General features: G+C 44.8%; 1 protein-coding gene across 5 annotated transcripts in view; it reads left to right on the forward strand.

Moving 5' to 3' along the window:
• The window catches only part of NEO1 (neogenin 1), a 166,785-nt gene that overhangs the window by 41,855 nt on the left and 112,451 nt on the right, over positions 1–12,479 (forward strand). For all 5 annotated transcript variants that reach the window (XM_041469102.1, XM_041469103.1, XM_041469104.1 and 2 more), the window contains exon 2: positions 10,645–10,962. In XM_041469102.1, the coding sequence (XP_041325036.1) occupies positions 10,645–10,962 (318 nt within the window). The remainder of the gene's footprint in view (positions 1–10,644; positions 10,963–12,479) is intronic.

Genomic DNA, 12,479 nt, shown 5'->3' on the forward strand with positions numbered 1-12,479 from the left:
AAAATCCAATAATTTGCTCTACTCCATGTACATTCACTGTACTTGAAATAATTAAGTTGCGGTAAATAAGACTTGGGGATATTTTGGGTTTTATTCCAGATAATTTTTGTGGATTTCTTGAGGAAGGGGCAGGAATATCTGCAGATACTCCCTTCGGGAGGGAGTGCCCGTGGCATTGGTGAACAGGAGCAGCCAAAGCTCCTGTTAACTTACAAGTTAATGTAAAAGGCATTAAACATTTCAGGATCAATATGCAGAGTTCACAGCTGAGAGGATGAAAAAAAGCCAAACAAGCCACGGTTTGTTGTGGAGGTGGCAGAAATGGAGAGCTTTATCCACCACTCAGAGTAAAGAATGAGACTTGAAGGAGCTGTTGACTCCACAGTGTGTGTTCAAGTTCATGCTTAAACTGCTCTCCTGGTGGGCACAGGTCTGAGATGTCATTTCTTGGCTTCTTTTTCTAACTTGCACAGTTAAAATGGTGCTCATTTGAATATTGGAGTTGATCTGAATAGCAAAATTAAATATTATATGCATTTTTACCAGTTCTGAATTTGCCATGTCTTCCTGAAATCTGGTGCAGTAACACAGTGGCTTTGTAAGCCTTGTTATATATTATTTCTTTTATATGGCTCGTTCAGTGATGATACTAGTAAGATGTTTGATATTTTTGATGGGTGTTGTAATTTTTAAAGGTTCCCAATGCTGTGCTGTGGTCACTGACCAGAGTGGATGTCTTTGGGGGCTTTCTCTTTGCACTCTACAGCTTTTAGTTTGGGCTTTGCAAACAGACACAAACCCTTATGCTCAGTGGAAGTCCAAGAAAACTGGGGATGCTGCTGGTTCTCTTCTTTCATCAGCTTCCCCAGGGTATTACCTTGGTGCTGGTGTGACTAAAATCTGCCCCAGTATTCCATGTCATTGAGGGCACCTGCTGCATCCCTCCTTTCCTGTGACTGGTGAGTGCCTGTCATCCCCCTCTAACCCTTTCTGCTAAAAAGGCTCCGTTTGGGGCTCTCTAGTTGGCCAGCTCACTTTTACAAGAGTGTTATGAGTTAAATTTGTGAGGGGCAGGTTTTATTGCACCTGATTTATCCCCAGGTTAAACCACAACAGCACCTAATGAACTCTGCAGGTAACATTGAATTTTATGGGATAGAAAACTGGTGTAAATATGTTCTTAAAGGAAGATTCTTGGTAACATTGTAGCATGTTTGTAGTAGTGTGGATGTGCATTGTTTCCACCTTTCTCCTGTTCCTGTTTTTTCACTACTGCCCTGAAAGATCAATAAAACCCTCATTAACACATTGCTAAGGTTATTATATTTTTATATATTGTGGATCAGTGTTGTGATTGGGCAGTGCTTGGTAGGAAACCAGAGAAGGGAAGGGCTGTACAATTAGTTGTGCTGAGTGTACAGAATTTGCTGATTATCCCGATCTCTCTGCACTAGTCCCTGAAATTAGGGACCCCCGAATCAAATTCTGAACTCATATTTGTTTTCCCTCTCCCCTTCTTCCTTCCTTCTCTCCCTGAAGGCAGCTCCGAGGTGCTGGCAGAGGTTACTGGCTGTGCTTTCCCTGCAGGAGCTGTTGAGCCAAGGAACAAGCCCTGGTGTCCTGGGGCTGGGGCTGACTCTGGGGAGCTTTGCTGCTGTTGGTTCTGCCCTGGCTGCTCCCCAGCCTCTGCCCTGGGCTGCTGTCACAGGATGCCGAGTTAAAGGCATTCCTTCTGCTCTGATCCAATGCTGCTGTTCTGTTTCCAGGTCCTCTCAGATATTCTTTGCTTGATCTGACATTAAAGGTATTTGTTAAGAATTTTTTCCTCTTTCATGAAGTGTGACAAAGAAAAGAGACTTTCTTTAGAAAGATGCTGGAAATGATGCTCAGCAACTTTCCATTTGATTATTCCTTGCATCTTTTTTTTCTTGTTCATCCTTTTTTTCATTTTATGCTTTGTATAGAAACCAATATTTTTTCTTTTCCTGCCACCCGTTATTCTTCCTGTGTGGCTTTTCTGGCCATTGCTGTGATTGGAGCCCCCTGACTTGGTAACAGCATTCCCCCTGCCCTTGACACTTGTGAGCAACCCTTGGTATCTCCCTGGTCTGCCTGGAGCCCTGGATTGAAGAGGTGGCTGGGGAGGGAGATCATTCACTGAGTGCAAAGCTTGCCTCACTTAAAGAGCATCTTAAACTGAATTAGTTCTGTTGGGTGCCCCATAACCTCTTTGGCATCTGAGAAGTGGTAAAACTGCTTTCCCCTTGATGCACAGTTCTTGGATGCTGCAGCGTGTTTACACTTGGAAAATATTTAAGTAATTGGTTTCAGCAAATAATTCTCTTGTGATGTGTGGGGATTTTTTTTCTGTATTTATATTCTAAACCATTTTTGAAATACCAGTCTGGCAGAAAAACCCACCCTGTCTGAAGCAAGGAATCTGCTCCCTGATTGTCTGGGTTTGGTTTGCAGACCAGCAGGGCATCTCTCCAGGGAGCTCAGCGTCTTGTCTGGCCTTGGGAGGGTTTGGGGAGCCAGTTCTGTGGGTCTGAGCAGGGTGCTTTGAGTGGAGCCCAGGCAGGGGGAGTAGGGCAGGATGAGGAAGCTCCTTGCATTGTGTGCAGTGTGTGTTTTGAGCCTTATAAGTGGGTTTTCTGTTTGTCCTTAACCCTCGGAAAGCCACTCTCTTTCACATCTCTCTCTGAAGAGGTAAATTAGGTGCCTGAGTGCTCAGAAGACTGGAACTCTGGGAGAGGAAATCCATTACTCCAGGAAAAAATGGAAATTCCTCTTCACCTGCTGTAACAACTGTAGCATTGTCAGGAGCCAACATCTGGGAGCTATTTCTGGGGAAAAGTCAAAGTACTATTGTTCACCGGGAGGAACAGAAATGCATTTTCTTCCTTTTGTAGGTGTCTTTACAGTGCCCTCTAGTAAACTTGTGGAGAAATGCTGGAGGGGTGTTTCTCAGCCCAGGTGGAGAAAATAATGAAAACAGGCCCTGGAAGAATTAAAAATTAAATAAATAATGGAGCTCTGGTCCCCTGGGGCTAAGGTGCTTTTTGAAGGAAGCACTGCTGATATTAAAAACTGATAGTTACTTGAAATGAGAGAAATGGCTTTATTATTCCCCAAAAAAGGGAAAAGTGGATAAAATCCTTTAAGCTCTCCTTCTGAAATGGTTACGAGAAGGAATTTTGCTGTTAGGACCTTCAGAGAGGTTTCTTCACTGACTTAATTCAAATATAGGGTGTTAGATGGTCTGACTTGCATTTCCTTTGATTTATAAAAGCAAAATGACCTGAATGTTCCTTGAACAAGGTGAGAGGTTTGTGGGGCTCAGCTGCTGCATGAGAATTCTGTAAAACCCTAGGATATTTTTAAACAACCTGAAAGAAATCCACGTTTTTGGGCTTAGTGCTTATAAAGGATGTTTTTTTCCTGGCACACCGGGAGGAACAAAAGGTGTACCAGAAGTTGTTTTTGAAGCACAGCTGGTAGGCAGCTTTTTATTTTCCTTTTTTTTTGAGTGTGGATTTAAGGCAAATGAATAAATCCTTGTGAGTGGAAAACAGTTTAAGAGTGGGAATTTGGATTGGACATGAGGAGCACCTCCTTGGTGGTGATTTTTTTGGGACAAGTTGCACAAGGGTACCACGAGAAGTGGTTCCAGGGGTCCTACTTCAGGTGAAGAGGAGTTGGTGCCATCTTTTCTCCCACAGTTTTCCAAGCTGAACTGAACTGCAGCCCCACAGTAAAGGGACAGAGAGGTTGTGACCTGCTGTGACAGTGCTTGGGAGCAGCTGCTGAAGGGAGCCATGGCACAGCACCTGGGACAATTCACTGTAAATAACAAAATCACCTGTTCTAAATCCAGGTAAAAATGCCTGACTCTCTCAAGGGGTTTGAAAGGCTGTGGAACTGAACACCAGATAAATGCATCTCCGCAGACATCTGATCTTGGAGATTACAATCTGTGTTTGGATTTGGCTGCTGATCATTATCGTGTTTTTCTTGCCATTATTTAATAATATATGAGGCGATGGTATCACTTACAGAGGGAGTGGCTGGAGTAGATGCAGGGATGCTTCCTTGCAGTGATTTACTACAGACACACCACGCTCTTTGGAGGCTTCTTAATTCTATTCCTGCACACTTTTTTAATTGGCTATTTTTTTTAAATATAATTTTGTGCTTGAGGTCCATCAAGAAGGTCAGTTAAGCCAACAGTAATTTGTTATTTAACAAGCAAAAGGTATCTGGAAATACAAACAAAGCTCTAAAGGCATTGTTGCAAAATATGGCTTGCTTTGCTTGACTGGTTCTTTGTTTATTGGCTGTGCTGTCTGGATACTCCCGAGTTACTGAGGCCAAGTTCTGAACCATATCACCTCTTTGTCTGTTACAATAATGCCATCATTATAGTGGCTGTCTTGATGTTGGTGTTCTTGTTGGTACATGATGTGAAAAACCTCAACTCCAGTAGCATCATAGAATCTAGGAATGGTTTGGGTTGGAGAGGACCTGAAGGATTCTCCATTTCCACCCCCAGCACCACTATCCCAGGGTGCTCCAGGCCCTCCAACCCAGCCTTGGACCCTGCAGGGACGGGGCAGCCGCAGCTGCTCTGGGCACCCTGAGCCTCACCACCCTCACAGGGAGAATTTCTTCCACATGTGCTCCTCCATCCTGAAAGGTTCTCTCTCCCTTGGGGGTTTCAGACCAGCCCCTTCCCTTGTGGGCAGGGGGAATTTGGGGCACCACGGCATTCCTCAAGCACCATTCCTGGCCTGCAATTCCCAACCATGCTGGGGCCAAGAGGAGTTACTCTTTGTGATGCATATCTTTGTTACAGTGTGTTAAATCATCAGAGAAGGAGATCTGCTTGAGCTGAAGGAGAAGGGAAGCTACTGAGTCTGGGAAAGTCTGGATTTATACAAGGCATTACTTACCTCATAATGTTCTGTCACTTGCTGTGCCAGGTTCCACTGTCAGCCCCCGCTGGAGTTATGGAAGTACCAGCAGGATTTATACTGTACTCTGCAGTCTGGGGTAGCTCTTACACTCCCTCCTTTTTCTCTTGATGCTTAAGTGCAATTTAATTTTTGTCTGGTATAATTTGTGGTTTGCAGAGTCTTTTTGGAGCAGGAGCTGAAGAGGCATTGGGAGAACACAGTTTAGAAATGTGACCTTGGTTTTTGAGTGTGGTGAACTTGCCAAGCAGTGTGTTTGATTGGGTTTTGGAAGTGCTTTATGAAAGTAAAATCAAAAGATGTTTGGCTGATATATATTGCTGTTGTAGTTTAATTTGATCAGGTGATGTATAATCTCTATTGCCTATAAGAGAAAAATGTAATATTAAGCAGAAAATATATCTTTGTCTAAACATTGGTACATTGTAGTATCATAGATAAATTTTGCTTATTGGGGAATGCAGAATGCTTCTGATGCTGTCAAGGACAATAAATTACCAAGCTGGAAATATATACATTTATTTAGAGATTACCACATGCAGCAATTTGCCCACATAGATAACATGCTCCTTAGCCATGAATATGTGAACAAAACCACAGAACAAGTTCCCTGTGAGCTCCTGCTGGCAGCCTGCAGGGAATTGTTGGGGAACATCTTCACTTAAACTACGTCTGGCTGATTCTGGAGGCAGCTTTTTGTAATGATGTGGGTTAGGAAGGGCATAACACTGTCTTTAGGATTATAGAGGCCATTGGGAACGCTAATTAAATTCTGAGAAGCCTTTTAAAAGTGCAATCCTGCAGCCAGAGAGCTTGGAGTTTTTATCATTGACTCGGAGTATGTGAGAAGGGGCTGTCTAACAGTTCCTGCCAGTCTGATCAGGACTTGTCAGATGCTTCTGTTTCACATGTCAAGCTTGAAGGGTGTCATATCCATGCTCCTGAATTGCCTTGGAGTCAGAAGGACAGGTATTGCCCCCAGTGCCATGTCATTCCTCAGCTCCCAACAGTGAGTGATCTCTCTTCATCACAGCCTGGTTTGACTCCTTCCAAACCAAAGTGTGGTGTACTGCTCATCAGCTAATTGTGATGGCAGCTTTTGGCTGCCTTAATTTATCATCCTGATTGGAAAAAGGAGCTCTGAAATGATACCTGTGCTTCACATTTTCCTTCTGGATGGTTGTTGCATTTGGTCCTTGTAAGATGTGCTGTGGTTTCTTTGCAAAGTGAAGGGAAATGTGGTGTTGGAGCCCTGTGCTTGGGCTGCAGCTGCTGCTCATCCTCAGGAGAACATCACGACTGAACACTTCTGGTGGCTGCACTGAATCCCAGTCAGATCTGTGGCACTGCTGGTAAAATCTCGAGACACATTGCTGTGCACCAGTTTGAGGTGATTTATGTGGAGTCAGTAGGACTGAGATCAGAGTGGTTCTGTCTGGAGTTATTTTCCTAAGTGCTGTAATTTCTGATGAGCTCGTGGCAGGCGGTTGTTAAAGGATGCATTTCAGTGATTTAAGGTGGATATTGTAGTGCTTGTGTCTTCCAGAAATTAACTGGATAACGAAGGGAAGCTTCTTCCCACTTGTGCAGCTGCTTGGCATTTACTGTTCTACACATTGCTCATATGAAGCCTTATAAAGATGCACCTCTGCACAGAAAATGGTGCAGGACAGGCTGGAAGCACTTCATGGTTAAATACTGTCAGATCACTTTGGGGTGATGGATTTTGTCTTGGCTGAAGCAGTGTCAGAACTGATGGTTAATTGTGAGAATTTGAGTAGAGAGGAGCTACAAGGAGGACTAGAACACCCCACAGTATTTTTAATAGTAGGGGGTAGGAATGTATGAAAGCAGTTAATTTGGCATCAGTTCCTGGACAAATGGGTGAGGTGAACAAGCTGGTATTTCCCAAACTTAGAATCACAGAATCCTGGAATGGTGTGAGTTGGAAGGGAGCTCATCCAGTGCCACCCCCTGCCATGGGCAGGGTCACCTTCCACTGTCCTAGGGTGCTTTAAGCCCCAGTGTTCAGCCTGGCCTTGGGCACTTCCAGGGATCCAGGAGCAGCTACAGCTTCTCTGGACAGCCCATGCCAGGTCCTGCCCACCCTCACAGGGAATAATTCCTTCCCAATATTTAACCTAAACCTGCCCTTTTCCACTTTTTAGCCATTCCCTGTGTCCTGTCCCTCCATCCCTTGTCCCCGGTCCCTCTCCAGCTCTCCTGGAGCCCCTTCAGGCCCTGGCAGGGGCTCTGAGCTCTCCTGGAGCCTTCTCCTCTCCAGAGGAGCACCCCCAGCTCTCCCAGCCTGGCTCCAGAGGAGAGGGGCTCCAGGCCCTGGAGCATCTCTGTGGCCTCCTCTGGGCTCTTTCCAGGAGCTTCAGTCCTGATGTTGGAGGCTGTTTTGTGGGGATTTTGGGCTTGAGTGTTCTAGGTAAACTTGTATTTGCTGTCTTTCACTCTCAGAGTGGTTGATGGTGTAAACTGTATTTGTTACATTTTCACACCACTTAGGGAAGAGTGAGGACGAGGTTTGAGTTCAAATTTGGCAGACTGTTCCATGGAAGATGGAAATATTCGGAGGACCCAAGGGCAAGTTAATACAGTTAGGCAGGAATAATCAGCTAGTCTAACATTAAATTGAAAGTAGTAAGCCTTACAGCAGCTTCCAAGAATAGGATCTGGGGATTATGGTAGTGATGTAGTCAGCAGTGCCATGCTGCTGAACTAAACCTGACTGCCTGTGTGCTGGGATGGGCACAGGAGTGCTAAACCCGACTGGGTTGGGCACAGGAGTGCTAAACCCGACTGGGTTGGGCACAGGAGTGCTAAACCCGACTGGGATGGGCACAGGAGGGCTAAACCCGACTGGGATGGGCACAGGAGTGCTAAACCCGACTGGGATGGGCACAGGAGTGCTAAACCCGACTGGGATGGGCACAGGAGTGCTAAACCCGACTGGGATGGGCACAGGAGGGCTAAGCCCAGCTGCCTGTGCGCTGGCAGGGCTGAGTCAGGGAGCTGTGGAGCTTCCAGGACACAGAAATGACTCTGTGTCTGCAGCTCATTCAGATCTTGTCAGTGCCAGGGCATTCCGTTGTGTTTTGGCACATCTGGCTCCCTGCCACTCATCTCCAGAGCAGATCTGGGAAAAATAAACTCCAGCCTGGTGGGAATGAGTGAGATTTCTCTGTTCCTGTTCCGAGCAGGGAGACAGACAGCATAAGCTCCTTGGCCAGTGTTAGCACAAATGGGGGCAGTGGTGTGTACCCACCTGTGTAAGTGTGTGCAGAGGGGAAGGACTCCCTGCACCCAATGTACACCCATTCTACCCAAAATAAGATGCTGCCATAGAGCTGAGTAATCACTAGGTTGATGGAGTGGGAGAAATGGCTCGTTGGTAGAAATAGAAGATTATTAAGGTCAAAGGTGTACAAACCCTTCTTGTGCTGAATTGAAGCTTGAAGGTGGCACGAGCTTAGCTGGCTGCAGTGTGGTTCTCCAGAGTGCCCCAAACCCCAACTGCAGATCCTCTGAAACCAGAACAGAGACCATGTTTTAACTTCCTTCAAGCTGGGATGGAGTTATTCACCAACCTTTCACATTTTGTCCCCACTGCATTCAGTGCAGGGGCACAGTGATATCCTGGGATGAAGCAGTTTGTGCTGTATCTTCCCAGGGCTCTTGGCAGGAGTTTGGTACCTCTGAAGCCTGGCTGAGAATCTGCTTCCATTCTTTCTCAAGGTTTATAATCCCTGTGGAGCTGCTCTTAGGTCTTGCTGTGACCTCTCTTGGCATCCTCTGCTCTACTTCCTTGGACACCTTGTTGCTTCCAGGGCAAGAACAGTTTTATTCTATCGATGGATTAGATCTGCTCCAATCTGCGCTGGAGACTGGCAGGGCAAACGAAAAGTTGCCATTCCCCTTTTAAAGGTTTTCTGACTTTTGTTTGAAAAGACAGAGTGAAGCAAAACTCAAACCAGTGTATTTTGTTCTCACAGGGGTCTAGATTTATTCTGGAAAAATTTAGAGAAGCCTGGAATTGAGGTGGGGGGAAATGCTTCCCTTGGAAAGCCCAGGCACTGTGCAGCTCAGGCTTTAATTTTGATAAGAACTTTAGGTTTCTGCAGCACTGGAAGAGATTATAGGGATAAAAAGGTCAAAGATTTTCCTGCTGTTCATGGCTCTTGTTTCTGCTCTGCCTTTTGCTGCTTAAGAGCTGACACTCAGAGGATTTCAGAGGCACAGAGAATCGAGAACATCCACACGTAGGTGCCCTTGTACAAACCTGAGTAACATAAGCAGCTCCTAGATATTTAAGTTTTATTGATTTTTTTGTTCTGTATATTTGGTTTGGGTATTTTTTTTGGGATGTCTCCATTCTCCTCAAGAAAGACAATCCCAAGGATTTGGATCCCAACCTAACAGGTCTCCAGCCTGACTCTGTCACTGGAGAAACGTCAATATTTCTAGAATGTTTTCCTTTATTTCCTCTTTGAATTCCTGAAGGTAAGAGAGCATTTGAATGCTATCAGCTGCCAAAGCCTCATTTATCTGTTGTTTCTTTCACACCACTCCTGCCTTATCTCCAAATTGCTGCGAATTGTGAGTCGCAGAGACAATGGGCTCAGCGCAGGAAGGCTGGAGTCCCTCTGGGGGGAAGCTGGAGGCTCTTTGGAGACCAGGCACTCTCTGTGTAGTTCGGTGATAGAGGAAATCACATCAATTTGTTAATTAAGGTCATTTTAGAAGGTAAATCCGATTTTAAAAACCCCACAAACAACCAAGCAATGGGAGAAGCTGCAATGCTTCCAGGACAGCCTTTGTTTGCAAGTAAAGGTCGCCTTCAGAGTTTGTGCTTCTTCATCAAACCCCAGAATTATTCTGTGGCTTAATTAAACAAATCTCGATATTAAATGCATATTTGTCTTTCAGGTGGTCTTAAAATATTTCACCATTTTTTTTTTATTGACCATGAGATGAAATGGTTTTGAGATGAGTGCAGGAGTTTGTTATTGTTATATGAGCTTTATTTCTAAGGTGGGCTTTAAAAATGGAGATGCCCCTTTCCCTGAAACCCAGTGTTATGTTGACTGGAAAACTGTTCTTCTCTGAAAGAATTTGTCTTCTGTTTTCTACAGATGATTAAATTAAGACAAGTCAAAGTGATATTGACACACAATCGTTCTGCTTGACCAAATACACCAGAAAGACAGTAATTAAAATTCACTTCTTAATGCAAACTAGATGTTAATTACAGAACTCTTTGGGGAATACTTAAAATGAAAAAGTAATCATGTTTATCCTGGGCTAGAATAGAAATAAAAAACCACTGTATGACACTTGCAAGATGTGTTAAGCACAGAATGGGAGACTTTCTGCTGAGGGCTGAAATGTTCTTGGTGGCTCCCAGTCTTGGTTGGGCACCCACACCACAAGGGCCGAGAGCAGAGCAGGGAAATACATTTTGGGGATGAAAATGCCTGAGAATCTGAGGGTCCATGATGTGAATAACCTAAGCAGAAAACTCTGTCATACAGACCAAGCTGGTTGAACGTGTTCTGGGGGAGGATGTGAGCGGTGCTTGTGCTCATTACAGTGTCTTCAAGGAGGGTGTGTTTCACATTAAAAACCGTGGAAAACGAACCAAAAATTCTGTGATGTTTTACAGAATCACTGGTGAGAACCTTCACTCCTTTCTACTTCCTGGTGGAGCCCCTGGACGTGCTGTCGGTGCGCGGGGCGTCGGTGATCATGAACTGCTCGGCTCAGTGCGAGACCCCTCCCAGGATCGAGTGGAAGAAGGATGGCTCTTTCCTCAACTTGGTGTCGGACGACCGCCGCCAGCTGCTGCCAGATGGATCTTTATTAATTAACAGTGTGGTGCATTCCAAGCATAATAAACCTGATGAAGGATATTATCAGTGTGTGGCAACTGTGGACAGCCTGGGGACCATCGTGAGCAGGACAGCGAAGCTCACCGTGGCAGGTAGGGCTCTGGTTTGGGAGTGTGGCTGAGAGCATGGTGATGGAAGGTGTGATAGATGAGTACTGTGATGGGTGACTCTCACAATTAAAAGGCAAATATCATGTATATATGTTAAGAGAAGTTTTACAGATTTATAGTTAAGCTTCACCCCCCCTTATGCTATTATCAGGGGGTGGCCTGGGTTTGAGACATTTGGGAGGGTCAGCTCCTTACTGTGGCAGCACCTGACCTCCAATCAGGATGTAAGGAAGTGATCTCCACCACTGCGCAGTGAAGAAGTCGATGGACAGAGCTTTGGGGGAACTAAAGGGTTAAAAGGCAAAACCTCTATTGTGTGGATGAGCACATGGTAGGAAAAATCCTCCACTCCTGGTGCTGTAATATTTTCTCCATTCAGTCTTCTGTTGTATTTTTGATATGGTTTTAATGAACCTTTTCAATTTTTGGAAGTGAGCATCATTTCTCACAGAAAGGAATGCTCTGCCCTTGGAAAAAGAGGAAGGTGCTTCCCAAGGAGCACGAGCTGGTTCCATCAGCTCAGGGAAATTGGGACTGTGGCTCTCATTTTACTGGCTGGGAGTTGGCATGTGTTCTGTTCCTGTAAGCAGCTTAATGGGGGGTATTTCTCAGGAAATGCTGCAGATCAGGAAAGCTGCAATGAACGGATTAAGAGAAGTGTCAGGTGTCTGAAATCACAATGGAGACTTACCACAGCTTAGAAGGGGGAAGAAAACAGGATTTTGCTTTCTTTATGTATAAATAACCTTAAAATAACTTTCTGTGCTTGTATGTGGAGAATTACCTGCTCTGTCTGAAACATTTGGGAAGCTCCTAACAGCAATGTGTACAATCCCTGCAGGACTGGGAGAAGGGTAGGGAATGGAGTCCTGGGGAGTTGTATTTTTCTGTTTCTTGAGTATCAGGTGTGAACAAGGAAGCCTGAAAAGTAACAACCAACCAAGTGCACACAATTTTCCATTAAATAGCCCAAGTCATAACCTTAGCTTCAGTGTTTTGAGTACCCTTTAGACTTGATAGGTGATAGCCTTATTTTGGGGGGTAGGAAGCAGTGAGGGAGTGAAGTTTGCAGGGAAAAATAAAGATTAAGTCTGGGAAAAGTGATTTTTTTTCTGTCACTTGCTTGTTTCTCAGGGCTTGGTATTGTTAGCTTGTGTCCTGTAAACAGTAAAGCAGGAAGAGACTTGTAATTACTGAGTAAGGGTGAGACTTCAAAAACCAAACCAAACAAAAAACCCAAGGTAAACTAAGGCGCTGTAACTAGAAAAAAAGCCTGTGAAGCGATTTCCCTTTGTTTCTCTAATGATGTTTGCCAGCCTTTTTCAAACAGTTTTTTTTTCCTTTGCTTAATAAATGTCTCGGGGTAATGAATTCTTCCTGAGTGGTGCTCCTGCATCTCCCAGAGCTGCTGCTTCCATCGTTTGAATTCGGATGTTGTTCCCATTAACTTGGCTTGTAGCATTGTTGTGAAACATCAGCAGTGTCAGAAATAGAAAAAT

Source organism: Pyrgilauda ruficollis, unplaced genomic scaffold (genome assembly GCF_017590135.1).
Source record: "Pyrgilauda ruficollis isolate IOZ18807 unplaced genomic scaffold, ASM1759013v1 scaffold23, whole genome shotgun sequence".
In the NCBI taxonomy this organism is placed as follows: domain Eukaryota; kingdom Metazoa; phylum Chordata; class Aves; order Passeriformes; family Passeridae; genus Pyrgilauda; species Pyrgilauda ruficollis.